We start from the raw sequence: 26,570 nt of genomic DNA, 5'->3' as shown, positions 1-26,570 counted from the left end.
GTCCCAGGGAAGCCAGGGGCCACCCTGACCTCATTGCCGCAGACCGTGGTTTCCCAACACCCCGCCCAGCCGCGGGGGAGCCTGGGGGACAGCCGAGAATGCGGTCAGAGGACAGGAGGGCCCCCGCGAGATGGGCCTGTGGCTCTTGGCCTGCTTCTGTCTGCCCCATCGCGACGGGCGCAGCTGGAGAAACACAGCGGGTCCAGGGAGGTGGGCACAGGAGGGGTCACCCCGTCTGACTTCTTCCTCCTCCTGATCCTGCAGTTGCCAAGGAGTTCATTTACACTAAAGTGTGAACAGCTGCCAGTCCGGGAAGCTGCAGCTGAGTGCTTGACCCAGGTGGGCTGGGTGCTCCTGGCGGAACGGCAGACAGGGCGACAGGCTGGTCAGGGAGGCCTCGCTCCGTCCAGATCTTGAACCCCGGCTCGTGCCATGCAGACACGCACCCCTGGGGCCCCCAGCGCCTTGCCACTGAGTCCCACCCGGGTCGGAACAGAGGCCACAGCACAGGCCTTTGGACGACACGCAGCCCGTTTATTCTGGAGAGCCACCCCCGAACGGCCAGGCGAGCGGGTCTGGCAGGCCCAGTCGGTGTGGCGGGCGTCCGTGGGGACCCGTCAGGCCAGAGGGATGAGCTGGGGGCGGGGGGCGCTCACTTCTCAAAGCTGGACACACTGTGTGCTTCTCTGGGGGGGGTTGATCCGCTTCTTGGGGTGGGGGGTGGGGGCCACAGACAGATGCACCCAGCTTGGGGACCTGACTTGGGGGTTCAGGTCCCCACGTGTCCAAGGGGGAGGCCGGGGAGGGCGGGCGTGCTATCACGACCCGGTCCAGGGTTCCGAATTCGGCCACACCGCGAGTCCCCGCCGGGGCCGAGGGCCAGGCGCTGGTGTTGGCGCCCGGGTGTGGCCACCAGGGGGCCGCAGGGACCTCGAGGCCAGGAGGGCGGCCGGTGCGCTCAGAAGTCCAGCTCGGGCATCAGGGTGTGCTCCGGACGGCGCGGCTCCGCCTCCTCCTCCGGGATGTCCCCCGGGAGGTCGCCATGCTGCGCGCGCCAGGCCCTCTGCTGCGCCGGCCAGTCTAGGTGCGCCCAGCGCGGGTCGGGGCCCCCCACGACCTCGTCCACCAGCGCCTCCAGGTCGGGCGGGGGCGCGGGCCGCTCCACGAGGACGGGCGCGAAGGGCCCCACGAGCCAGGGCAGCGGCACGGCGCGCAGCGCCAGCTCCAGCAGCTCGTCCACGCAGGCGTGCGCGCGCGCCACCCGGCCCCGGCCCTCGGCCAGCGCGGCGGCCGGCACGTCCCCGAAGCGGCGCGCGTCGGCGAAGGCGGCCTGCAGGGCGTGGGCGCTGCGCCGCACCTCCGCCACCCGCTCCTGCGCCCCGGCGGGCAGGCCGCGCACGCTGCTCTCCAGGGCGTCCACCGCGCCCTGCAGCTCCCGCATCAGGCTCCGCGACAGCGCCAGCGTCTCCAGCTCCGCCTGCGGGGGGCGGGGGGCGGGACGGGGCTCAGCGTCCCCGGTAGACGCGCGCCGGGACCGCGCCCTTGCCTCGGTTTCCCCGGGGACACACAGCGGGACTGTGGCTCTGCCTCAGTTTCCCCCCTGGACCCACAACAGAACTGATGCCCTCCCTGTCTGTTTCCCCAGTGGACACCCAATAGAACTGCATCACCCTGCCTCAGTTTCCCCTTGGACGCCCAATGGGACCATTGACCTGCTTCGGTTTCCCCGTGGACGCCCAGTGTGATAGTCTCCCTGCCTCAGTTTGCCCAGGGACACATGACAGAGCCATCAACCTGCCTCAGTTTCCCCAGGGACACACAAGGGGACCCGCGCCCTGCCTCAGTTTCCCCGGGGACACACAGCAGGACCCGCGCCCTGCCTCGGTTTCCCCGGGGACACACAATGGGACCGTGGCTCTGCCTCAGTTTCCCATGGACACACAACAGAACTATTGTCTTCTCTGTTTCCCCAGTGGACACCCAATAGGACTGCATCACCCTGCCTCAGTTTCCCCTTGGACACCCAATGGGAACGTTGACTTGCTTTGGTTTCCTCATCGACACCAAGTGTGATAGTCTCCCTGACTCAGTTTCCCCATGGACACACAACAGAGCCATCAACCTGCCTCAGTTTCCCCAGGGACACACAGCAGGACTGTGGCTCTGCCTCAGTTTCCCCATGGACACATGACAGAACAATCGCCCTGCCTCAGTTTCCCTGGGGACAGATAATGGGACCTAAGCCCTGCCTCAGTTTCCCTGGGGACACAGAGCAGGACCCGCGCCCTGCCTCATTTTCCCCAGGGGCACACAACAGGACTGTGGCCTGCCCTCAGTTTCCCCATGGACACATGACGGGACAATCGCCCTGCCTCAGTTTCCCCCATGGATACCAAATGGGACCATCAACCTGCCTCAGTTTCCCCACGGACACCCATTGGGATAGTCTTCCTGCCTCAGTTTCCATCAGGGACACAGGACAGAGCCATCAAACTGCCTCAGTTTCCCCCGTAGACACCCAATAGGACTGTTGACTTGCCTCAGTTTCCCCGTGGCCACCCCAGCCAGCTGACCTCAGCCCTTGGTTCGCGACAGCTCGAGCCCAGCCCCTGGCAACCCTGGGCCGATCCAGAACCTTCTCCACCCCCCCGCCCTCCCCCATCCCACCTGGCTTTGGCGGCGGAGGCGGCCGTTCTCCGGGGGGCGCTGGCTCCAGTCCTCCCACAGCTCGTGCACCTTCCCGGGCCGGGCGGGGGCGGCGGGGGTGGCCCCGCACTGCACGCAGTCGATCTGCGGGGCGGCGGGCGGGGGTCGTCAGAGCGGGAGGGTTTGGGGGCGGGGTCCGCTGTGCGAGCTTCTGCGGCTCCTGGCCCGGCCGGGTCGCCCGCCCGCTGTGTCCTCTGTCCTCAGAGTCACCGCCCGCCCTTCGCCCACGCTGGGGCCTCCGCCAGGTGCGCTGTTCCCTCCACCCATCCTCCAGGGCGAGCCTGGTGGGGACATCACCTCCTCCAGGAAGCCTTCCCTCCCCTTCCAGCTGGGCAGGTCCCTCCTCGGGGTCCCGCCACACCCGGTGCGTCCCCCGTCACAACCCTGATCCCCCTACTGGGCTGTGAGTGTCCCGAGGGGGCCACTGTGCCCTCAGCGCCAGGACAGGGCAGGTATCAGACGATGAACAGAAATAAGCCATCATCCATCACCCCCTGGAATATTATGCATCCGTGAAAAGGAAGGAAACTGACGCCTGCTCCCACGTGGACGGACCTGGAGGACGTGATGCTCAGGGACGTGAGCCAGACACAGAAGGACACACACTGTGTGGTCCACTCACAGGAGGTCCCCAGAGGAGCCACATCCACAGAGACAGAAAGGATGGGGGGCCAGGGGCTGGGGGAGGGGTGGGAGTCAGTGTTTCATGGGGACAGAGCTGCAGTTTGGGGAGATGGAAAGTTCTGGAGACGGATGCGGGGATGGTGGCACAACCATGTGGATGTGCTTCATGCCGCTGAGCTGTGCGCTTAAAGTGGTTACGATGGTAAACTGCGTGTTGTGTGTTCACCTTGCACACAAACAGCGGGTGTTAGCACAGCGTTGGTGTGAGATCCTCGTACAGCGTTGTGTGGAAAGCATGCGGCATAGTGCCGGGCGCTCAGTTGAGTCACCGAACAAGCATTTATTGAGCTTTTGCTGCGTGGTAGGTGACAGGAGTAGAGCGGTGAACGGGCCAGCCATGCAGTAAGCACTCAATAAATGTCTGTTCAATGATGGAGCAGGTAGGTCCCTGCCCTCATGGAGCCATCAGTCTGGGGGGACGCGATCAACGAGTAAGTGAAGAAGCAGATCACGTGCGTTCTAGGAGCAAGATGCACCAAGAAGGAAAATAAAGTGTGACAGGCAGAGGGCACAGCGTGTGCAAAGGCCCTGGGGCAGGATCATGCCTGGCATGTTGGAGGAGCAGCGAGGAGGCCCGTGTGGCTGGAGTAGAGGGAGGAGGGGGACAGAGGGAGGAGGGAGGGCAGGGAGGGGACGGGGCAGGTCGTGCGGGGCCTGGGGGGCTGGGGGGAGGACTCGGCTTCTCCCCGAGGGAGGGGAGCCTGGAGGGCTGCGGGCGGAGGAGGCGGTCCTGACTCGGGGCTCCCGGGCGCCCTCTGGCGGGGGTTGCGGGGAGCACAGGCTGCAGGGTCCAGGGCAGGAGCCGGGCAGCAGGTCCCCAGCCCGCGCTCTCACCAGCTCCAGAGTCTCCTGCAGCTGGGCCAGCGTGTCCTGGGTGTGGTGCTTCCGCTGCCTCAGTTTCCCCAGAGAGTGTTCATAGGCCAGCTGGCGGAGCCGCGCCGACAGGGAGCCCAGGCGCACGAAATAGCCCTGGTGTCTTCTCTGCTCTTCCACCGAGCCCACTTCAGGGCCCTCGGCCTCAGCCGCGAGCGCCGCTGGAGGGTGGGACCCGGGAGCCGGGGGTCAGTGTGGCCACGCCCTCCTTGTCGGCGCCCCCTCCCTCCGGGTCACCCAGCCTCCCCCAGATTCAGTTTCCTTTTAGACGGACCGGCTCAGTTAAGCTTCCCCAAACCCTACTGTCATCAGCCCGTTTTACTGATGGGGTAAACTGAGGCAGGGAGCGGCATAGGCACACAGTAGGCGCTCCATAAATGCCTCGCAGCACCCCCGGCCAAGGAGAGAGCACGCCGACATATTCGGCTCGTGCCATAAAGCGGGGCCGGGAAGTCAGACTGTGTCCGGGTCAGCAGATAAGACGCGAAACGTTGGAGAACGTGGGGTATCGGGGAAGATAGGGCAGAATCTGATTGTCACACGCGTGCGACAAATTCAAGCATCTCATAGGATGCGGGCCGGGGGGCCTCGGAAGCAGACCGGAGCTCTGTGTGTCCCACAGGTCTGCTGTGTGGCTTTGGGTGGGTCCCCGCCCTCTCTGGTCTGTACCCTCCGGGCATGGGGACGGGGCGGGAGGATCCGGGGCGGGGAGGGGAGGACACTGGCCTCACCCAGCTCGTCCTCGGTCATGGGCAGGAAGTGGGCCACCAGCTCCTCCGACTTGCCCAGCACGACATCCACCGCGTGGCTCACGGAGCGCTTCAGCTCCACACTCCAGCGGCGGCCCTGCCGGGCCAGGCCCGCCACGCCCGTCACGCCGCTGGCCACCGCGTCCTTGGCCGAGGTCACCACCTGGTGGGAGGGCCGTGGGTCTCTGGGGCTGAGGGTCAAGGACCCATTGTGGCCCCTTGCTGGCTCTGTGCCTCAGTTTCTCCTCTCAGGTAAAACGGAGGGAAATCAAACCTTGCCCTCCCCTGGGGGCGCATTGTGAGCACTCAACAGTGTTGGTGCCGATGCTTTCAACCTGACTGGCGGCTTTTGAGGGCGGGTCAGGGACCAGGGACCTCTTCCCTCCCGCTCCACCCCCGCAGGTCCCCGCGGGCCAGTCGTGCCGGGTACCGTCTCTGACGGCTCATGGAGAAAAGGCAGCTTTTCCTCCAGTTTGTCGAGGCCCCTGCAGGCGAGGTCATTCACGGTGGCCACTGGAGAGAGAGAGAGAGGGGCCGGGGCTGAGAGTCCGGGGGACGTCGAGGGAAGAAGGGACACAGCGAGGGTCATAGAGGGAGGGGGTGCTGGAGGGAGAGGCAGAGAAAAAAGAGGGGGGCAGAGAGACAGGGAAAGGGACAGAGTTACAGACAGTGAGGACGGCTTGGGGCCACAAGGGGGACCTGGCTGGCCCCCGGGGAGGGGCTGGGGACCCTGAGAGCGAGCGTGTGGGCCACCAGGCTGGGCCCCTCCTCGCCTCCGCCCTGCCACCGGCTGCCGCCAGCACCAAGGTGACTCCTCACCCACGCCCGGCTCAGATGGCCGGGCGAGCAGGCTCAAGGTCACGCCAGCCGGCCGAGAAGGTGTGGGGGCACCCCGGGGACCCCCTTCCTCGGTCGGACGTGAGGTCCCCGCAGCAGGTTGGACCCCTGAGCTGGTCACGGGCTCGGGGCAGACGGCAGTGGCGGGCAGGCTGGACAGTGAAGGGACCACGGTGCTCCAGGCCATCCAACAGAGAGGGGGCGCAGGTGGCACAGGCAGGCCTGAGCGAGGCTGACACCCCGGTGGCCGGGAGACAGGCAGCCCCAAGGCACGCGCGGACTCGGCGAGACCGAGGAGGGACACCCAGTGTGGGCGGGGTGCACCCCCGGGGCGCGTCCCCCCCGGCCGGTGGCCGAGGGGCGGGACTCACGCTGGGGCTGCAGGTGGCTGAGCAGCGGCTGCGCGCGGTCCAGGGCGCGGGCGGTCAGGCTGCACACACAGCGCTCGGCCAGGCGGCACGCGGAGCCCAGCAGCGGGTGGCTGTCCTTGGCGGCCCCGTAGGCGTCGGAGACGGCGGCGCACGTGGCCCTGACCAGCGGCAGGGCTGCCATGCGCTGCACCGCGCTCTGCGGGAAGGGGCGGCGTCAGAGGGGGGCCCCCCCCCGGGGAGAGGTGGGGGGCTCGGCCGCACCTCCGCCCGCTTCCCCGCCCGCCCCGGGTGTTGCCTCGGTCTCCCCATCGGTGTCGTGGGTGCTAGGGCTGTGATGGGGGCTCTGGGGCCCTGTCTGATGCGGAGTATCTGCTGTGACTGCTGCTATTATTACTGCCGTCGTTGTTGTTGAAGGGCGCCATGATGGTGGACACAGGCCCAGACGTGGGACAGGGGCGTTGGGCAGAGGCCAGCTAAGCCGCTGGTGCTCAGAGGGCCCCCCCCCCCCAGCCCGGGCCTCGCTGTGTCCCTCGGGGAAATGGGTGGGAGGCCCCACCCCATCCTGGGCCAGTGTCCTTCAAGAAGGTGCTGGAAGCAAGGATGGAGGTCGGGGGTGCCCGGTCTGAAAGCATTCCAGGAGGGCCTCTCCCCACCCCTCCCGGTGCCCCTGCTCCATGGTGGGGGCGGCCCCTCACCTGCTGGTCCTGCTCCCACACGCTGGGTCTGGGGGCCTCGGCCGCCTTGTCCTCTGACATGCCTGCTGCAAAGTGGGGTCACCGTGGGGGGCAGGGCAGAGCGAGGGAGGGGGCCCTGCACGCAGCCCTCCCAGCTCCCACCCAGGCCTTGGGTTCTCTCCGGGTGGGCTCTGTGACCCAGGCAAGGCTCTTTTCCTCGTGCGGCCTCAGTTGCCTCATCCGCAAAATGGGGTAATAATAAGACCTACCTCAGAGCGTCATGAGGGGCCCGGACAATGCGTGCACGGGGCTCTGCACACAGTAGGTGCACACCAGAGAGCGTCTGGCCTGGGGGGCGCTGTAGTGACTCAAAGCCTGGGCTCTGGGGAGAGAAAGGCCTGGGTTCGAATCCTGCCGTGACCTGCTGTGTGACTTTGGGCAAGTGCCTTCACCTCTCTGGCCTGTTTTCTCTTGTGCAAAGTGCGGGAGGTCCCAGCCGCCCGTCCCCCAGACAGAACTGCACAAGCAGCCCCTGCAGGGGTGCAGGTGGCAGCTGCGGAATCCCAATACACCCACAGTCCGTTTGACAGGAGGGGAAACTGAGGCACGCAGCGGGTTCAGGCTGGGCCCAAGGTCACTCCGCTAAGCAGGGTCAGAGCGGGGAGTTCGACCTCAGACTCCCCGGCTGCAGTCCTAACCCTGTCCCCACCCCGCGCGCCCTCAGAACCCTGATCCCCGACCAACTGGGTCCTGAGCCTCCGCCAACTGGGCCAAGGGTCTCGGCCACCTGCTCTGGCCCGGCAGCCCCTCCCCTCCCCACGCCCCTGGACCCTGTCCCCCGAACCGATCGGGGGGCCCCCGGGCCTGCGTGTGGCACTCACCCGGGCGCGCGCGGCCTCAGCGCCCAAGTGTCCCCGCGGACCCCAGATTCCCACTCGCGTCCCCGCCCCGCGCCGGCTCCCCTGGCTTATAGCGGCTCGGGGGGCGGGGCCTCCTGGACCTGGCCAATGGGGAGAGGCCGTGCGGGGGCGTGTCCCTGGGGGCGTGGCTCCAGGCTCCTCCCCCTCCCCGGGGCTCTCGGGGCGCTCAGCGGTTGCCACGGCAACCCGGGGACGCCGGATGCTCTAGGATTGCGCTACTTTCGCTGGCCGGGTTTGGCCCCCTGTCACCCTCGCTGCTGTCACCGCGGCGACAGGGGAGGGCGCCCACAGCCCCCACCGCCTGGCCAAGTGACCTTGGGCCAGGCCTCAAGGTCTTTCTTTTTACTTTTTTTCAAGTTGCCCTTTAACGAAGCCAGGAGCCAGGCTGGCCCATTCCCTGGGACCCCCATTTTGCAGAGAAGCAAACCGAGGCTCAGAAAGCTTTAAACCGCCACCTCCAGGGCCCCCAGCGATGGAGGGTTCCGGTTCAAACCCGGCTCTGCCGGGCTCCAGACCCCCCTGGCTTTCGTCTCCGTGCCTGCAATGACCACGGACGTGGGCACGACCCTCCTTCCAGGGAGCTGGAGAGAACGAGCATGGCCCCAACCAACCCCCCCAGGGGCCCCCAAATCTGACCCCGGCCCCCAGCATGCCCAACACTGTGTCGGCAGGTGACGACTCAGGCCCTTCGGCCTCTGAGCATCTGTCCAGCCCCGTCCAGCCTGCCCACGCTTGCCCTGGGTGGCTGTCCCCTGGGTTGTCACCAGCCAGCATGACAAATTGTTTGGAGACCTGAAGCAATCCGGTTTAATTTCAACCTTCCTCGAGACGAGCGCTGGCAGGAATCCACCCGTAAAATGACACCCGGGCCACTGTCAGGGTTTTCTTTCCACTTAAGCCCCGGGAAGGGGGAGGGGGTGGAGCAGCTGCCGACCATCAGATGACCCCGTGGAAGCTCCTGTCCCCACCCCAGGCTCTGGGTCACACTTCTCCTTCCCTCCTTCATCCCGGAGACCCGGGACGGCGACTTGGGAGATGATGCAAGGAACACAGCGAACGCCAGTCCGTCCCATTCCATTCAGCAGCTGTTTATTAAACCCCTCGGGTGTCACCCTGAATGGGTGACGCTGGGTGACAGACAGGGGCCTCGGTGCCAGGCGCCGGACTCAGAGAGCCCTGCAAACTGGGGGAGGCGGAGCCGGGGAGAGACAACACCTGTGCGTGGGCCAAGGCTGGATCCGAGGGAGCCCCGAGCCCAGGAGCTCTGGGAGACGGAGGAAGGACTTTCTGGAAGAGGGACAACTCGAGCGATGACAAGGAGGCCGGCCGGAGAGCCCGTGGGAAACATGGGCAAAATGGGTCCCAGCAACAGTGGCAAAGCCTGACCCTTAGAAGGTGTGGGCTGCGGTGTCCTGCCAGGCCCCGTCCCCTCGCCCCCAGCCCCAGGCCTCAACGGGACTCGGCCACCTCCAGGAGTGTCTGGCCCTTGAAGGCTTCCGGGCCAGCACAGCGCGTGTCATTCTGGAAGAACATCTTCTCTTTGTTGTCCACGAGCCACCGAAAGAGGTCGTGCAGGTGCCCGTCACAGACCCAGGGGTTGCGGGAGAGGTCGAAGCCGTACTGTAGGTTCTGGGTGGGCCGCCCCAGGCTGGCCCAGAGCCCCTTGGGCACGCTGGCCAGAGAGTTGTTAGACAGGTCCAGCATGTCCAGCCGCCGCAGGCCCCGGAAGGCGTCGGGGGCCACCTTGGCCAGCTTGTTGTCACTCAGGAAGAGGTATCGTAGGTCCACCTGGGGCGCCAGGAGGTCCTCTGCAAGCGCGCACAGTCTGTTCCCCTCCAGGTGCAGCCGTTCCAAGCACAGGGGCCCCCTCAGGAAGCCGGAGGGCAGAGCCTCCAGCTGGTTGTCACTAAGGTCAAGGACACGCAGTTCGGGGACGTTGGCCAGCAGCCCGGCGGGCAGCGTCCGGAGCTGGTTGCCGGACAGGTCCAGGTGCCGCAGGGCCGTGAGGCCGTGCAGCCCCGAGGCGTCCAGGGCCCGCAGCTGGTTCTCCTTCAGCACCAGGGTGTGCAGGGCGGCGGAGGCCCGGAAGAGCCCGGGCGGCAGGCGGCTCAGGGCGTTTCGGGTGAGGTCCAGCACCTTCAGCCCGGGCACCGGCTGCAGCAGCTCGGCCGACAGGTTGTGCAGCCGGTTGCTGGAGAGGTGCAGCTCCTGGAGCCTCGGGGCGCCCCGGAGGAGGCCGGCGGGCAGCCGGGTGAAGTTGAAGAACTCCACGGCCAGGTGGATGGTGTCGGCCGGGAGGTGGCGGGGGACTTTGGCGGGCGGCTCGCAGGTGATGGAGGTCCCGTTGACCGACTGGAACACCAGGCAGGCGGTGGGGTCTGGGGGGACCCCCTGGGCCGAGGCCACGGAGAGCAGCAGCAGGAACACGGTTCTAGAAAGATGGGGGTTCAGGCCCCCTGGGCTGCAGGCAACGACAGAAGGGGCTCAACAAGTCAAAACGAAGATATCCCCAGATGGGTGGAAATACCCCAAATGCGCCTCCTTCTTTCCGTCTCTGCTTCCATCACCCTGGACCATGCCACCTCGTTGCTCACCTGGACCACCGTCCAGGTGCCGTCACCTCCTCCTCCTCCTCTGGTTTCCACCTTCGCCCCGCGACAGCTGCCATAAGTAGCCTTTATTACAGGGAGAATTCTAATCCTCTGAAACCTAAGTTTCTTAGTCTGACCCCTAAGTGCTACCCTACCCCATTGCCAGCTCAGCCGCAATGGGCTGTTACTTATCTGCAGTCCAATTTGCTAATGCCTAGCTGGTTTTCTGGGTCATTTCTTATCTCCCTGGCCCCACGTTTTGAAAGCAGAGCCAGTGAACTCCTATTCATCCTGCAAAGCCCTAACTCCAATGCTCCCTTTTCCATGAAGCTGTCTCTGACCTTCCCAAGTAGAATTCTCAGTTTCCCCCTCTGGGCTCCTCCTCTTTCCATCCAGCCCTGACCAGACCAGGTTAGGTAACCTGGGCCCAGCTCCATCCTGCTCGTAAGCACTCAGGTGCAACCCAGGTACATAGAGGATTCAGAACATGAAAAGTGCATCCTGGTTTGTGCAGCTCGGGGGGCGGGCATTTGGCCTTGGGATGGCATGGTTTACAGTTGGCACCGTAACCCTTAGGGGGCTGGGGCTTCTGTCCCTCTGGGTCCCTCTCGCAGGTCTGTGATGGGGGCTGGGCTCCCGCTCCCTGCCTGGCCCGGGGCCCACCTGGGGAGCCGGTCTGTCATAGTTCGAGCCCGAGGGTAGGTCCCTTCCAGCCTGCAGACCTACATCCGGCCCTTTGGCTTCAGTGGGTCAGACAGAATGTCTGTGTATCCCGTGCTGCCTGGCGGCCGGGCCTGCCCAGGATGGACGGGGTGGGGACCTACCTCTGGTTTCGCTCTCGGCTCCAAGAGGACATGGTGGCCTCTTTCCCTCCCATCCAGGTTCCTTTGGCCTGGCGAGGTGGCCGTCTACCTGCCTGGGCCGGGGGAAGTGGCACCAACCCTGGGGGAAATCCCTGCCCACATTCTGTTCCCGTTAGGGGCTGGACCTGGGCCAGGCAGGGGGAAGGGAGGGGCAAGGATTGCAAAATTCCTTCCTGGCAGGGGGTGGAGAGCAGGGGGGCAGGGTCCGCCCATTTCTTGGCCCTGCTTCTGCCCGGTTTCTCCTTCCTGATCCCTGCTTTTGGGGAGTGGGCACCCATGAGTCTCTGGGGCTGAGTTCCCAGTGCCCCCAGCCCAGGAATCAAAGTCAAGTTTGCAAGGGGGCCGGCCTTGGGGATGGAACAGCCATTTGAGCAAGACGTGCTATTTACGATAAATTTGAGCAACCAGGAAGCTCGCTCGGTAAAAAGAACAACAACAACAACAAAAACCACTCGTCTTGAATTTATGACATATTGCTGTTGGGTTGCTTTTTTTTTTTTTTTCTGTAATGAAATAATTTTTTAACAAATAGAATTCAAAAGCGAGCAGTGCCAAAATGTTCTAGGGTCTTGGAACAAAGGTTTGGGAGGGACTCAACCTGGCTCTGAATCCCGGCTCTGCCAGGAACTGCTTTGCTTTGTGACTTTCGGCGAGTGGCTTAACTTTTCTTGGCCTCGGTTTCCCCATCTGTGAAGCTCAACCTCAGTCTCCAAGGGTCCCTTCTGCTCTTTCTTTTTTCCTCTCAAGGTGATGTGCTGTTTATTTGGGATCTTTCTCTTTTCCTAATAAATGCATCTGGAGGCTAGAAATTTCCCTTTGAGAACGGCTTTGGCTGCACCCCATGGGTTTGGCTATTGAGCGCTCTCATTCTGGTTGAGTTCTAAAGATTCCGGTGTGATATGTTATCTTGATCTGCACCCAGGACTTCTGTCAGGCCTGGCCATGGCCTTTTCCCCCCAGCCTGGTCTCTGAAGGAATTCGTCTCTGTTCTGTCTCAGTGGACACACAGGTTCAGAAACAACACACAGGCTGGAGTAGACAGGCACAGATAAAGACAGACAGACAGACATGCACATGGATCCACAGCCATAGATACTGACACAGAGAGAAGCAAAAATACACAGACAGAACCAAACAGAGACACAGAGCAGGAGATAATGACAGACCTGCAGAGACAGACACACAAAAACAGACACACAAAAATGGGCAGAGGAGGGGCCAACCCCGTGGCACAGCGGTTAAGTGTGCACGTTCTGCTTTGGCAGCCCGGGGTTCGCCGGTTCGGATCCTGGGTGTGGACATGGCACCACTTGGCAAGCCATGCTGTGGTAGGCGTCCCACATAGAAAGTAGAGGAAGATGGGCACGGATGTGAGCTCGGGGCCAGTCTTCCTCAGCAAAAAGAGGAGGATTGGCAGCGGATGTTAGCTCAGGGCTAATCTTCCTCAAGAAAAAAAAAGAAGAAGAAAAGTGTAGGCGAGGATGTGGAGAAAAGGGAACCCTTGTGCATCGTTGGTGGGAACGTAAACTGGTGCAGCCGCTATGGAGAACGGTATGGAGATTCCTCAAAAAAATTAAAAGTCGATCCACCACAGGATCCAGCAATTCCGCCGCTGGGCATTCATCTTGAAAAGCGATGTGCACGCCCGTGTCCACGGCAGCATTATTCACAGCAGCCGGGACAACAAGATGATCGAAGCCCGAGGCCATTATGCTCAGCGAAATAAATCAGGCGGAGAACGACAAGCACCGTGTGACCTCTCTTCTGTGTGGAATCGAAAAAATCCGCACTCAGCCACCGAGAGGAGAGTGGCGGTTGCCAGGGGTCGGGGGTCGGGGGTCGGGGAGATGGCGGCCATGGGATACAAGGTTGCAGTTGTAAAAGGAGTCCCAGGGGTGGAAGGTACAGGCGGTGACTCAAGTTACTGATACTCTATCGTATCCTTGAAAGTTGCTCCCAGAGTAAATCTTCAAAGTTGTCACCGAAGGTAACAGTGTGACTGAAAGACGCGCAAACTAACCTCATCACGGCCACTGTGTTTGCGGCACACGTGTGTCACGTCATCACATTGTACACCTGACACTTACACCATCTTCTGCGTCCCATGTATTTCAATTGAGCTGAAAAAAACAGACGCAGGCGCGGGAGGACCTGGCAGATGCCGTCGTGACGTTTTGTGGGTTTTCTTTTGTTGTTTAAATCAGTGTCCCCATAACGAGGGGACACCGGGGCTGTCTTGTTCACCGCCCCGTCCCCGGAGCCCAACACACACAGTAGGAGCTTAATGGACACGGGCTGGAAGAAGGCGTGTGAATTGTAATGACATAATTACGGCCATCTCTCGAAATGAAATCGGATCATGTCCCCTGCTTAAAACCCTCTGATGGCTGCTTGTCCCACTTAAAATAAAACTCCTAAGGCTGGGGGTGGGAAGGAATGGGAAGCTGGTGTTTCATGGGGACAGAGCTTCAGTTTGGGAAGATGGAAAGTTCTGGGGTGCTTGCACGACAATGCGAATGGACTTCATGCCGCTGAGCTGTGCACTGAAAAATGGCTCACACGGTGCATTTGAATTTATGTGTACTTAAGCATTTTACGATGCAAAAAAAAATTCATACTCCTTACCTTCGAGGCCCTGCCTTCCTCTCCGTCCTCATCTCCACCCCCTGCCCCCTCCCTCACTCACGCTGCTCCAGCCCCACTGGTCACCTCACCCCTCCTCCCAGCTTGCTCCTACCTCAGGGCCTTTGCACTGGCTGTTCCCGCTGCCTGAAACACTCCCTCTGCACACGTCCCCACGGGTGCTCCTTCTCACCCATCCCATCTCGGCTCAAATGCCACCTCCTCCAGCAGGCCCTCCTTGACCACCCCGTCCCCACCCCCCACCTTCCTGACACATCATCTGCCTTTTTCTTCATTACATATTGCAACCTCAAATCAAGTCCTAAGTTGCTTGCATGTGGTCGGTCTCCCCCACCAGGCTCTGAATTCCACGAGGATGGGGTCTTTGTCCCCACACAGTGCCTGGCACATGGTAGATGCGTGATGACTGTTTGCTGAAGGACCAATCGATGGCCCGGCCCCCTCCAGATGAAGACGGGGACCTCCCCCCAACTCTCTCTCCTCATTTCCACACCAGCTTCCCAAAAGTCACTGGGATGACCCAGCCCCGAGTCTCTCGGAGGCTCCCAATTGCCCTGGGCCACGCCATGATCATGCGGGTCCCACCCCCAGGGGACAGAGCAGACCCAAAGCCTTGGGGGCCGGTGGTTGTAAACAGTTTTATTGACGGGGAGGGGGTGGGGGAGGCAGACTCCAGAGAGGAGCCAGGGCTCAGCCGGCCACTCAGCTGGCATGCATGGTCAGCTGGAGGTCAAAGGGGGAGGTCACAAGGGGACAGGTGGCGTGGGACCCTCTGACCACCCTGGGGCCGTATTTACAGGGGGGCCCGCCCGCCTTGGCCGCCCCCCCACCCCGAGACCGCCGAGCCCTTTAGACAGCTGCTGCCACAGTGACTTTCGGGCAGGCCCTCCCAGCCCCCCCGCCTGAACCCCCGTCCCCAGCTCCCCCTGCGACTTCGAACCGGCACCTCGACGGCCCCCCGGCCTTCTGGAAGCCCCGGCGTCAGCTCAGCGACGCCCAGGCCGCTGGGGCCACCGCAGTCGCACACAGACACGCGCACACCGCACGCGCACGCGTGGCCCGCCCCACGCACACGCCGGCAGCAGCCCTCGCGGGCGCACACACACGCACACGCCACCCTCCCCTTCCCGGCCCCTTGCACACGAACACAGCATGCACACGCACACACACCCACACACGCCAGGAGCCTGGGGGAAGGAGGGACTTTTCGGGGGCGGGGGGAGGCGGGGAGGGGCCTCGGGTCTGCGGCTGCGGCCCCCTCTCCCCATCCCACCGCCTCCAAGCCCCCCGGGCCGCAGCCCCGAGAACGGACTTGTGCAATTGAGTAGAAAACAGCAAAAGAAACGCAAATCGAAAACAAACCAAAACCCACGCGCAGAAGGTCACCCGCAAATCGTGGCACGTTCCTCCCGCCCACCGCCCCCCCTCAAACTGCCTCAGTGTCCTGCGGCCGCAAGCAGGTGGGGGGCCGGGCTCGTTGTGCTTCCGTGCGGCGGAGGGGGCCTCCCCCGCGGCTGGGGTCGGGGGGCCGGAGCACCCACTCGGAGCCGGGCCCCCGTCCTAGGTTCCCGTGGCTGGCACCGCTGAGGCGTCCGGGGACCCCGGCCTAGGGCACGGGGGGCGCAGTCCTGTCCGGCCCCCCGTAGGACAGCAGGTGGGCCAAGTCCGTGCCGGGCCGGATGTGGCGGCCGCGGTGGCGGTCCCCAGGCCGGCCCTCGCCGCTGTTGAAAGTGTGTGTGCGGCGCAGGGCGGCAGCCGGCGGGGCGTGGGGACCCGGCCTCCGGAGGCTGCCCGTGGGCGGCGGGCTCCAGGGCCGCGGGAGGCTGTCGGCGGCTGAGCTTGGGTCCAAGGGGCCCGTGGGCGCTGACACCACCCGCCGGCGGTCCGGGCTGGCATGGGGGGTGAGCGGGAAGTCGCCGTGGGAGGCCCGGCCGGGCCGGGTGGCATAGAGGCGGGGATCGGGGATCGGGTCGCCGGGCGCGGGGGGCTGCTCGGGGGCCCGGGCGGGGGCCAGCAGCAGGAGGGAGGACGAGGCGGAGGCGGGGAGCAGGGGGTGGCCGTGCTCCCAGGTGCGGGGGCCCAGCGCGTGGGGGTGCGGGGTGGGCAGGCGCTTCTGCGGCAGCGGCGTCTGCTCGGGCGTGGGCAGCAGCCCCGAGTCCAGGTCGTGGGGGCCGCCCTGCAGCAGCGTGGCCTTGGCCCAGCCGTTCTGCATGAGCGGGGCCAGCAGGGCCTCGGGGGGCCCCCCGGCGCCCCCAACGCCGCCCCGGCCCCCGGGGCCGCCCGCCCGCCGCTCGCCCAGTCGGCTCACGCTCAGCACGGCCTCGCCGCCCCCGTGCGCCAGGATGGCCTCCTTGTCCTTGCGACGGGCCAGCTCGCGCCGCTCGCGGAGGCCCACGTACCAGCCCACGCTGAAGCCGGACACCACGGCGCCCACCACGAAGGCCGCCACCGACGACGTCACCAGCAGGTTCACCGACACCAGCCCGGCGCGCTCCTCCGAGAGGCTGGCCCGCAGGAGCCCTGGCCGGCAGAGGGGCGTGAGAGGGGACAGCCAGGGGACGGTCCCCGCGCCTCCCGCTGCCTCGGGCTTATCCGTCCATCCGTCCGTCCGTCTTCTCAAAGTTCATCTGTCTGCCTTGGGCTGTCTCTTTGTATCTGTCTCTCAGCGTCTCTGTTCCCCTGGCGTCTGTCTATCCTTCTCCTGCCTCCCCGCCCGGGAGTGGGACCCCCCGCCCGCCCGAAGTCCTGATGGAAGCCAGTACCCCCACCCCTCTGGGCACAGCGGGAAAGGGCGTGAGGACCAGGACCAGCGTTCAGGGTCCCCAGGCCTCCTGCCCACGTCCACTTACCCGTGCAGTCCCCTAAGCCTGCCGTGCTGGCCCCGGATACGTCCTGCTCGAAGGGGGCTCTAAGGGGGTGGGGCGGGGGCGAGAGGCACGGTCAGCAGAAACCCCTGTCAGGGCGCCGAGGTGGGGGAGCCCCGACCATCAGGAGGGTCAGACGCCACCCCTCCGCCCCCCGGTACCTGGTGCCGGGGCTCAGGAAGACGCAGGCGCCGTCGGGGACCCACCCGCAGTAGGGGTCCTGGCTGCCGATACAGTTCCTGGAGCAGACAAGGGGCCCGGGGGGCCATCAGCCTTGGTCCCTTCCGCGGCGGCCCCTGCTATCGACCCCGGGAGTCCTCCTGACAAATCTTCGCAGCGGGGGCCACCCCTGCCCATTTTCCAGATAATGACACTGAGGCTCAACAAAGTTCAGTTTCATCCAAATGGCAGAGGCGGCACTGGAGCCCACACGGTCTGAGCCCTGGCTCCGGGCTGTGGCGACATCATGGCCGTGACAGTGGGCGCGGGGTGGGGGTTTGCGTGTGGGGGCCTCACACCAAGCCGAGGGTGGGCTGTGCTTTATCTGCGTGTGATCTTTCCACCCGTTTTAGAGGCAGAGAAACAGCCGCCTCCTTGTCCCCTGGATGCTGCTGCTCTTAAAAATGTCAATCAGATCTCGCCCTCCTCTGCCTGCAGCCCTCCAGGCTCCCCCTCCCTGGGGGAAGAAGCCGAGTCCTCCCCGTGGCCCCCCAGGCCCTGCACGACCTGCCCGACCCCTCCCTGCCCTCCCTCCTCCCTCTGCTCCTCCCACACGCCTGCCCCAGGGCCTTTGCACAGGCTGTGACCTCCACCCAGCTCATCATTCAATGAGTCAGCATCGTGCCCTCTGCTCCCATGCTCATCTCCCTGGCCTCCCTCCCCAAAGCCGGCCAGGGGGCACTCACTTCATGCACCCCGAGTACTGCTGGCAGCGGGCCACGGGTACCCGGACCACACAGCGGGGGAAGGCTGCCAGCAGGCCACCCGAGGCCACGTCCAGCTCCAGGCTCAGCAGCCGCTGCCCCGTCTCGCTGCCGCTGGTTCGTCCGCACCTGGGTGAGCGGACAGGTGAGAGTCATGACAGGCGCCCCACCACCCCACCCGCCACCCCGCGTGCGGCCACGGCCACTCCCACCTGTCGGGCCGGTAGGTCTCGAACTCCTCCAGGAGGACGCTGGGCCCAGTGGCACCCGGGGTGCTGGCGTTGGGCCACACGAGGAACTTGAGGACGGTGCCCGCCTCGGAGCCCAGGAAGACCACGGTCTCGTTGCCCCAGGGCCCGGCGGCCACGTCCACGGCCACGCGCGTCAGCTGGTGCCTGGGCCGGGGCAGGTAGGGGTCAGGGTCCACAGCCCTGCGCACCCCCAGCCCGCCTCCCACCTGCACCTGTGGCCCTGAATGTCCCCATTGTCTGGCTCTCTGAGCGTCTCTGTCTCTGACTGTCTCTCTCCATCTTTGTCTCCCTGTGTCTCTCTTCGTCTCTGTCTCTCTGTGTCTCTCTCCGTCTCCTCGTGTGTCTCTCTGTCTCCATCTCCCCGTGTCTCTCTCTGTCTCTGTCTCCTCGTGTCTCTCTCCATCTCTGTCTCCCCATGTCTCTCTCTGTCTCTATGTGTCTCTCTCCATCTCTGCTCCCCCAGGTCTCTCTCTGTCCCTCTTTGTCTCTCTCCATCTCTGTCCCTCTTTGTCTCTCTCCGTCTCTGTCTCCCCGTGTCTCTCCGTCTCCCTGTCTCCGGGCAGCCCGTGCCCGCAGCCGTCTCGAGCGCCTGGCTCCAGCGGGGCCGCCCTCCATCCTCCCGCCGTCCCCGGGCCCTGGCCACGCGCAGGCACCCACCGCATGAGGGTGCGTACGATCCAGGGCCCCTGGCCCAGTGAGGGCACGGCCTCGTCCATCAGGGGGTGGGTCTTGACGAAGCTGAGGATGTCGTCGGGGAAGGCGCTGGACGCGTTGTACTGCATGCCGGGAGCCGCGCAGCAGCCGGGCCTGGGGGACGGGGCGGGGTCAAGGCGGCCGCGGGGGTCCCGCCACCCTGCTCGAAGGGCTGCCGTGTCCCCCACGTGTGTCACAGGAGCGGCCAGACTCAGCCACGGCTCAAACCCCGTGTGGACGTCCCGCCGTGGGGACAGGCCCCCACGTGACACCTGTCCTGGGATGAGGGGGCTCTCACCGGGGCCGCGGCACCTGGTCCTCGGGCACCGGCGTCCAGATGGACTCCGGGGACTTCTGCTCGCGGAAGCGGCCTTCGAACACGGCGGCCACCTGCGTCATGTCAAAGGCGCAGACGGCTGAGCCGGGGATGCTGGTGGGGGGAGTAGAAGAAAGGGAGGTGAGCCCGGGTCGGGGCATGTGGCGGAGGCTGCGTCCTCTGAGCTGCCAGAGGGTCAGTCCCCTGGGCCGGAGACGCCACCCACCCGGGTCCTCTCTCTGTTGTTTAAACAACCCAAGCTCATTGCAGCAGCCTCAGGGCCTTTGCACAGGCTGTCCCTCCAACTTGGAACACTCTTTTCTCTTCCTTCATCTCACACCCATTGAAGCCTAATTCCAATGTCCCCTCCTCCAGGAAGCCCTCCCAGATTTCCTCCAAAGGCAAGAGATGAGGACACCCCCCCCTCCCCCACAATCTGCCCAGTTCTGACCAAAGGGCCTTGGAGGGTCAGTGTGTGGCTTTGTCCCACCCTGGTCTGGGGCTGAGACCTCTCCAACCTTTCTGAGCCCAGGACCCAGGGAATGTTTGCCGAGTGACTGTGGGGCCTCTCGGCTCACGTCCACCCGAGGTCCCCCATCCACTCCCGTTGGGGCGCGCTGACCTGTTGCTGGGGGTGGAGAAGACGGCGAGGACCACAGGCCGGCCGCCCAGGCTGACCACGCCCGTGACGGCCTGCAGCACGTTGAAGTAGAAGTGGGAGTCGCCGGGCACCGAGCAGTTGAGCCTCGCCTTCAGGAAGGACGTCCACTGCTTCTCCAGCACGCGCGGGGAGCCGCCCACGTCGTTCTTGCACACACGGGCCACGCGCGACACCACCACCTGGCGCCACAGCGGACACACGGGCGCCTGAGCCCCGAGTCCGAGAAGGCCCATCTGCAGGCCGCGCTGCCCGCCACCCCGGCCGGGAGGGAGGACGCTGGCCCGGGCTCACTGCCCTGTAGCCATCTCGGCACCAAATCCCCCAGCGGAAACGTGGGGACGACAGTGACGGTCAGAGCAACGTGACAATCGTAATCATCACTGCTTCCATCTATTGGTCGCTCAGTATGTACCAGCACTTCATCCCCATCTTCTCTTGCTGTCCTCCCAAAGCTCTGTGAAGGAGGGCCCACCGATATGCTCACTGTAGGGATGGGGAAACTGAGGCACGGAGAAGGGGAAGTGACTGGCCCAAGGTCACACTGGTAGTAAACGGCAGTCTGTGCACTTAACTGTCTGGCTGCGTGAGGAATTGAGGGGCCGGATGGATGGGTAGATGGAGAGATGAATGGATGGATTGTGGATGGAGGGATGGATAAATGAGTTGGAAGGAGAAAATGATGGATAATGAAGGAGATAATCAATAGATGGAGGGATGGAGGAGTATGTGGATGGGTGGATGGATGGATGGATGGTGGATGGATGATGGATGGATGGGTGGGTGGATGGATGGATGGATGGTGGATGGATGATGGATGGATGGGTGGGTGGATGGATGGATGGTGGATGGATGGTGGATGGATGGAGGGGTGGATGGATGGATGGATGGTGGATGGATGGATGGATGGATGGATGGTGGATGGATGGATGGATGGTGGATGGATGGATGGATGGATGGGTGGGTGGATGGATGGATGGGTGGATGGTGGATGGATGGGTGGGTGGGTGGGTGGGTGGATGGTGGATGGATGGTGGATGGATGGGTGGATGGGTGGATGGGTGGATGGATGGATGGATGGTGGATGGATGGATGGACGGATGATGGATGGATGGGTGGGTGGGCGGGTGGATGGATGGACGGGTGGAGGGGTGGATGGACGAACAGAAGAGCAGATGGATGTGTGCGTGGAGGAATGGGTAGACGGATGGGTGGGTGGGTGGGTAGATGGAAGAAAAGACAGGTAAGTAGATGAACAGTGGTTGCATGGAGAATGAGTGAACGGGTGGGTGGCCCATGGCAATGGGTGAGCAGATGCATGGCTGGACAGAAAGTGGAACAGAATGGACGAGCAGGTTATGAGAGGAGCTGGGTGGCTACGTAACTGGCTACACAGAAGGGTGTGGAGGGAGACGGAGACACGGATGGCGGACGGATGAGCAGAGGGTAGGAGGACAGATCAACGGATGGTTAGGAAAACGAATGACCGGACAGTAGATGGACAAACGGGTGAATAAGTGAGCGAGTGGGACATGCGAGGACAGATATAGAGGAGCATGGAAAAGGTGGGCGAGCGGCCGGCCGGATGGAGGGTGTCTGAGCTGGTGGGTGGGCAGGTGGGTAGCTGGGCATGGCCGGGGGGCGGGCTGAAGAAGAGACAGACGGGCGGCGGAGGGGGCGGGGGAGAGGGCAGATGGATGGACGGTGGAGGGAGGATGGCAGGCGGATGGCGGACGGGCGGGTGGGCAGCACCAGAACCGGATCCCAGGGGTGTGTCTGACTGCAAAGCCGAGACCCTCACCCAGGGCTGTGCACCCAGGTTCTTCCACAGATGGCTCCACCTCGGGAGCCCGGCCCTTGAGGACCAGGGTGGGGGGCGGCACCCTCTCACCCCGGGTGGAGACTCATGGATCCACCTCTGCTCCCCGCTTCCCACGATCAGAGCCTCTCAGCCCTGCGCCCCGCTACGCCGGCCTCTCTGGGGGGCCGAGGGCGGGCGTACGGCCTTACCTTCTCCAGAAAGTTAAACTCCATCGCGATCTCCCGGAAAAAGAAGTAGATGTGGCTGCCCCACTCCACCGCATGGACGAAGTAGGGCTCTGTAGGAGAATGGGGGTCAGAGCCCAGCCCCCGCCATGAGAAAGCGTGTGCTGGGGCTGGGAACACATCCGCCAGGGTGCTGCTTTTATTATGAAGGGGGGACATCACCCTGCCGTACCCTTCTTATAGTTCCATTTCAGGCTTCTAAGCCACCCATTTCCAGCAAGTTTTACTTTAGATTCAACTTAAATCTTTCCTCTAGCTTTAGCTTCAGAGAGACCAGTAGGTTCCAAACACGAGATGGGAGGCCCCTCCCTGTCTCCTTGGAGACTCTTATTCTGGTGAGGGGATTTGATGAATGCCCACCCCACCTTTGAACCACTTGGAGTCATGTTTCACGGTGCGCAGAGTGGGCCGGTCCCCGAGGCTGCGGTAGATGACGGCGTCGATGGCTAGGAAGTCGGTGACAGTGGCCGTGAAGAGCATCCCTTCTGGATGGGGGTGAGTCGAGGGGGAGGCAGGTGAGAGATGAGATCAGAGAGGCCAGGGGCTGGTGGGTCAGAACTCGATCTTCCAGGACTGAGCCCACGTGAATCCTGTCCACACTCCAGGGTATGCCCCAAGCTGAGCCCCGACCCTGGCTGACCCCAACTGTGGTCCCCTAGCCACCTTCTAAACAACCCGGACTCCAAGAGTGGAAAATGCCACCACGCCTTGCTCGGGGCCGGGCCCCCATCAGAGGGTCAGAGCTGGGGGACACTCACCAGAGAAGAGGGCCACGTTGGCGTGCTTGGGGTCGTACGGGCAGCGGGCCATGCCGCTGATGTTGTCCCCGAGGGGCTGCAGCGTGTCCATCTGCGGGGGGACAGGGCCTGAGTGTCAGGGTTCCTAGCAACTCCCCCGCTCCACCAGCCACCACTGCAAGGGGAATCCTGGCTCCTGTTGGATGCTGTGTGACTTGCTCAGTCCCTTAACCTCTCTGGGCTCAGCGTGTTGGTCTGTAAATGATGCTGAGAGTCAATCCTAGTTAAGTGGCTGGGGTTCCCTGACCCCTGCACAGGCCTCCTTTGGGAGCCTCATCCTTAGTTCGAGGTGAGGGAGCAGGAGGGCATATCCAGGAGGGCTTCCTGCAGGAGGTGCCGTGGCCGAGGACAGGGGAGCACAGGCCGGGAGCAGGGCTCCGAGGGGCGGAGACTCACGCTGTAGTTGGCACAGACGGGGTTGAACGCATTGGATCCGCACACGAACAGCGTGGATTCGTCCCGAAGCAGCAGCACCTTCACGAAGTTTCGACACTCGCCCTGGGGAAGCCAAGGTGGGCGTGGCCACGGGGCGGGGGCGTGGCTACGGCGGAGAGCGGGGCCAGGGAAGACCTGGGGCCTTGCGGGGAGGGGCCAGGGATGTGGGCGTGGCCAGGACGTTAGGGGCGTGGCTCAAATAAAACTGGGCTGGGGGCGTGGCCATGACTGAGGGCGGGGCCAAGACAGTGAAATACTTTGTATCAGCGGCCGTTGAAGGGGTGGAGCTACGGGAAGACCAGGGCTGTGGGCGTGGCCATAACTAAGGACAATTTTGGGGGCGTGGCCAGGCTCTGGGCGTAGCCATGGCAACACCAGGGTCCTAGCCTAGGATGAAAGCGAGGAGGATTTTGCGGTGGGCGTGGCCAGGACGGATTGGGGGCGTGGCCGGGGCGTGGCCAGCGCGGGCTCGGGGCGTGGCCAGGGCCCACTCACCTCCTGCTTGCCCTTCATCCGACACACGTTGATGTCGCTGGGGTTGGAGCGCCAGGTCAGCTTCTGGGGGCACAGGGAGCTGGTGAGGGGAGCGGGGTCCCTGACAACCCTAGGAACCCCCGCCCGGCAGCCCCGAATCCACCTTGGTCCCCAGGACAGTGTCAGGTCCCCTTGGTGGGAACCCCGAGCGCTGCCCTCTCTCCCCCCACCTGCAGCCCATCCTCACCCGCTGGTATCGCAGCTCCGAGGACGTGGGGGGCTCCAGCTCCACCCGGTACAGGTTGTCCCTGGGGGGTTGTAGTTAGTGAGACTGGGGGGACCTAACCCCCCACGTTCCATCCTCCTGGTGGCAGGTGTGGCGTGCAATGTGGCACATGCCCTCACATGCTTCTGCAACCCCTAACACGCTTCCTCGGGCCCTAAAATGACCCGCAGGTTCTAGCACACCCCGTGGGGCCCTGACCCACCACCTCAGGCTCACACGGCCCCGCCGAGGGCCCTCACTCAACGTGACGAGCTGCCGTGCCCTCAGCTCCTCTCAGTCCCCCGAGGCTGCAGAAAATGCCCCGGCCAGGGTCAGTGGCCACGTCGGGTTAAGTCCAGCGGTCACTTCTCTGTCCTCCTCCCCGTCTCCGCAGTGTCTGACCCGGCCAGTCCACCCTCCTCCTGGGAACTCTGTCCCCACGCAGCCCCGGACCTGCCACCTGCCCGGCTTCCCTCCCACCTCTCTGGGCCCCCCTCGCTCTCCCTCTTTCTCCCTCGTGGGCCCAGGGCTGGGTCCTTGGGTCTCTTCCCTCCCCCACCGGCACCCCTCCTGGGTGGTCTTGTCCACTCTCAGGGCTTGGACCCCATCGATGCCCTCCACGGCCACCATCTTGGTCCAGCATCCATTACTGCCCGCCTGGACCAGTGCAGTCCCCTCTGCCCTGGGGCCTGGCTCCCACCCTCGTCTTCAGTCTGTCATCCCCAGAGTAGCCACCAGAGGGCACTTGGAGCCCCCAAGTCAGGGCCCGCCCTCCTCTGCCCCGCAGCCCTCCAGGCTCCCACCTCCCTGGTGGGCAGGAGAAGCCCGAGTCCTCCTGTCGGCCCCCCAGGCCCTACCCCACCTTCCCCATCTCCTCCCTTCCCTCCCTCCTCCCTCTCTCCTCCTCCTCCCTCTGCTCGGGCCACACGGGCCTCCTCTTGCTCCTCCCACACACCAGGCCCGGTCCTGCCCCAGGGCCTTTGCACAGGCTGTGCCGGCTGCCCGGATTTCTCCCTCTCCCCCAGATTTTCCCCATGGCTGTCTCCTCATCATTCAGGTCTCCACTCTAATGTCCCCTCCTCAGAGAAGCCCTGGGGCGCCACTTCAGCACCCTCTGTAGGCACCCAGTGAGTTTTAACAACTAAACAGGTGTCGCCACCTGTTAACACACCATCACAAGCTCTGGGCTCCAACCACACCCGGAGTCCAGAACCCGGGGGGACACAGTCACACTCCAGCCCAACAACAGGCCCCACCACGCAACACCCCCAGGAGGACCACCACCGGCTCCCCACATGGCCCGACAGTGCCCCATACCTGTCCCCAATGAACAGCGTCCTGTTGACCCGCAGGACGCGCTGGATGTTGAGGTCCTCAGAGCCCTCTGCGGGGGTCAGGCGGCCCGGCCCGCTGCCCACGAACACGGGGTAGTGGTTCAGGTCTGGGGAGGGGGTGTGGAGGGGTGTGATCCAGGGCCGGGGTGGGCTTGGCCCGGGGAGCCCCCTGGGGGAAGGGGACCCTCCCTCAGGACGCCCCCTGCCCCGGGGACCCCCACTCACAGTCCCTGGGGGCGATGCTGAGCGGCGGCGACTCCTCAGGGAAGAGGCCGTGGGCGCCCCCCAGGAGCAGTAGGAGCAGCAGCGCCGGGCGGGGAGGGGGCGCTCGGGGGGTCCGCATGGCGAGGCCGGGCGACCGGAGGGGACACCTGCGGGCGGGGGCGGGACGCTGAGCGGCGGCAGATGGCGCTCCCAAGCCACGGTGGCCCGGCCCTTCGCTCCCCAGAAAAAGCCCCACAAAGATCCCAATTCAAACAATAACATCCGCCGGGGCAAGACAGTAATAGTTCCAGCGCCTATTTTATTATCCGAATGGCTTTCCGATGCCATTTGCATTAAAACACAAAAACCTTAAAATGAAAGGTTCAAAAAAAAAAACACATTTAGAAACCACAATCTGGGAAGCCCAAGACTTTAGAATTGCAGAATATTCCAGCTGGCCCGAGCCTCTCAGAGACCCCCGGTCAGAGTGATTGCCTTCCCGAGTTCAGACTTTCGGGCCTCTGCTGGAATACCTCTGTGACGGGAGCCTCACTACCTCTCCAGGTGGGGGGGCCGGTCTCCCGCACCGGTTTAAAGGAATTTGAAGAACCTTCCAGGCGTTTGGAGCAGAGGCGCCCCAGGGGGTGATGGGGTTGGTGGGAGTGTGGCCAGAACTCACCCGCTGGTACCCAGCCCTCCACGCCCCTTCCAGAAGGGGGGGCAGCCCGGAGGTGCCAAATAAGAACGCATCAGCCTCGTCCATCCGGGAAGTCTCTGGCGAGCCCCATGCCTCAGTTTCCCCGTCGGAGCAGCAAGGACATCTCGGAGCCCTTGCCCCGACCTGGGGCCCTGGGGGTGCGCCCCGGGGAGGCGAGGGCGGTGCGGGAACTTTGGCCCCGGAGCGCCTGCCTCTGAGGACTCGGGGCCCAAAACAGGAAGGCCCTGCGTGGCCCGGCACGGCTTCCTCCCCGTGACCCTCGACTTCCAGGATTTGTGACTCAGCAGACGCCCGGATCCCACGTGTGCGCGGTCACGGCCCCACTTCCCCGGGTTTCCTTCCCTGACTCCTCCCCGCCTCCTCGGCCTCTGGGGCTCCCAGGGACCCCCGAGCCAGGGCCCTGCCGCCGCCGCTCGGCATTCAAGGCCCCCGCTGCCTACCCCGCCCCACAGCCCCTCGCCCGCCTGCCGGGTCAGCCTGGCCTCTCGGGCCTCCGTCCACCCTGTGCCTTTTTTTTTTTTTTTTAAACATTTTTTTACATTGTGGCAAAATGTATATAGCATGAAATTGGCCGTCGTCACCATTTTCAGGGCCCAGCTCAGCGGCATGAAGCACATTCACACGGTTGCGCCATCATCCCCTCCATCCGTCTCCAGAACTTTCCATCTCCCCAAACTGAAG

General features: G+C 64.1%; 3 protein-coding genes across 6 annotated transcripts in view; all 3 read right to left on the bottom strand.

Annotated features, from left to right (window-relative positions):
* Positions 1–513: 513 nt before the first annotated feature.
* Positions 514–7,855, bottom strand: PLIN5 (perilipin 5). 2 transcript variants are annotated; one of them, XM_046684870.1, is made up of 9 exons: positions 7,776–7,855; positions 7,164–7,276; positions 6,916–6,977; positions 6,221–6,416; positions 5,443–5,525; positions 4,995–5,175; positions 4,225–4,424; positions 2,668–2,790; positions 514–1,477 (listed from the first exon to the last, which is right to left on the bottom strand). In XM_046684870.1, the coding sequence occupies exons 3-9, from the start codon at positions 6,973–6,975 to the stop codon at positions 959–961; spliced, it is 1,362 nt and encodes a 453-aa protein (XP_046540826.1). In that variant the 5' UTR covers positions 6,976–6,977; positions 7,164–7,276; positions 7,776–7,855; the 3' UTR covers positions 514–958. The 2 variants fall into 2 exon arrangements, with proteins under 2 accessions (XP_046540826.1, XP_046540825.1); XM_046684869.1 differs by having other exon boundaries at positions 515–1,477; positions 6,916–6,980.
* A 1,026-nt stretch (positions 7,856–8,881) lies between these two features.
* On the bottom strand, positions 8,882–11,381 carry LRG1 (leucine rich alpha-2-glycoprotein 1). Of its 2 annotated transcripts, XM_046686207.1 has the most exons (3): positions 11,230–11,381; positions 9,282–10,275; positions 8,882–9,149 (listed from the first exon to the last, which is right to left on the bottom strand). In XM_046686207.1, exons 1-3 carry the CDS (start codon positions 11,280–11,282, stop codon positions 8,907–8,909), a joined length of 1,290 nt encoding a protein of 429 aa, XP_046542163.1. In that variant the 5' UTR covers positions 11,283–11,381; the 3' UTR covers positions 8,882–8,906. The 2 variants fall into 2 exon arrangements, with proteins under 2 accessions (XP_046542163.1, XP_046542164.1); XM_046686208.1 differs by having other exon boundaries at positions 9,007–10,275.
* Positions 11,382–14,536: 3,155 nt separating this feature from the next.
* SEMA6B (semaphorin 6B) overlaps positions 14,537–26,570 on the bottom strand; it is a 24,233-nt gene continuing 12,199 nt past the window's right edge. Inside the window, exons 1-17 of one of the 2 annotated variants that reach the window (XM_046684626.1) lie at positions 25,851–26,139; positions 25,193–25,338; positions 24,951–25,074; positions 23,616–23,676; positions 23,390–23,452; positions 22,856–22,957; positions 22,421–22,511; positions 22,028–22,147; positions 21,627–21,715; positions 19,581–19,798; positions 18,941–19,072; positions 18,607–18,756; positions 17,911–18,093; positions 17,681–17,827; positions 16,937–17,014; positions 16,761–16,819; positions 14,537–16,431 (exon numbers count right to left, since the gene is read on the bottom strand). In XM_046684626.1, the coding sequence (XP_046540582.1) occupies positions 15,518–16,431; positions 16,761–16,819; positions 16,937–17,014; positions 17,681–17,827; positions 17,911–18,093; positions 18,607–18,756; positions 18,941–19,072; positions 19,581–19,798; positions 21,627–21,715; positions 22,028–22,147; positions 22,421–22,511; positions 22,856–22,957; positions 23,390–23,452; positions 23,616–23,676; positions 24,951–25,074; positions 25,193–25,338; positions 25,851–25,921 (2,748 nt within the window). In that variant the 5' untranslated portion in view covers positions 25,922–26,139 and the 3' untranslated portion in view covers positions 14,537–15,517. Of the gene's footprint in view, positions 16,432–16,760; positions 16,820–16,936; positions 17,015–17,680; positions 17,828–17,910; positions 18,094–18,606; positions 18,757–18,940; positions 19,073–19,580; positions 19,799–21,626; positions 21,716–22,027; positions 22,148–22,420; positions 22,512–22,855; positions 22,958–23,389; positions 23,453–23,615; positions 23,677–24,950; positions 25,075–25,192; positions 25,339–25,850; positions 26,140–26,570 lie in introns of those variants that run through there. The other variant, XM_046684627.1, reaches the window with a different exon arrangement.

Source organism: Equus quagga, chromosome 14, assembly GCF_021613505.1.
Source record: "Equus quagga isolate Etosha38 chromosome 14, UCLA_HA_Equagga_1.0, whole genome shotgun sequence".
In the NCBI taxonomy this organism is placed as follows: domain Eukaryota; kingdom Metazoa; phylum Chordata; class Mammalia; order Perissodactyla; family Equidae; genus Equus; species Equus quagga.
This window is presented reverse-complemented; position numbering and strand designations above follow the sequence as displayed.

Excerpts from the sequence above, each read along its gene's own strand:
- PLIN5 (XM_046684870.1), bottom strand. The coding sequence starts at position 6,975 with ATGTCAGAGGACAAGGCGGCCGAGGCCCCCAGACCCAGCGTGTGGGAG. Across the intron at positions 4,425-4,994 it reads CATGACCGAGGACGAGCTGG|CGGCGCTCGCGGCTGAGGCC; the intron begins GTGAGGCCAGTG and ends CCCACCCTCCAG. Across the intron at positions 2,791-4,224 it reads TGCAGGAGACTCTGGAGCTG|ATCGACTGCGTGCAGTGCGG; the intron begins GTGAGAGCGCGG and ends GCCGCCCCGCAG.
- LRG1 (XM_046686207.1), bottom strand. The coding sequence starts at position 11,282 with ATGGGAGGGAAAGAGGCCACCATGTCCTCTTGGAGCCGAGAGCGAAAC. Across the intron at positions 10,276-11,229 it reads AGCCGAGAGCGAAACCAGAG|CCCAGGGGGCCTGAACCCCC; the intron begins GTAGGTCCCCAC and ends CGTTGCCTGCAG. Across the intron at positions 9,150-9,281 it reads AGGGCCAGACACTCCTGGAG|GCTCTCCGGCCGGCCTCCTT; the intron begins GTGGCCGAGTCC and ends TGTTTCCCACGG.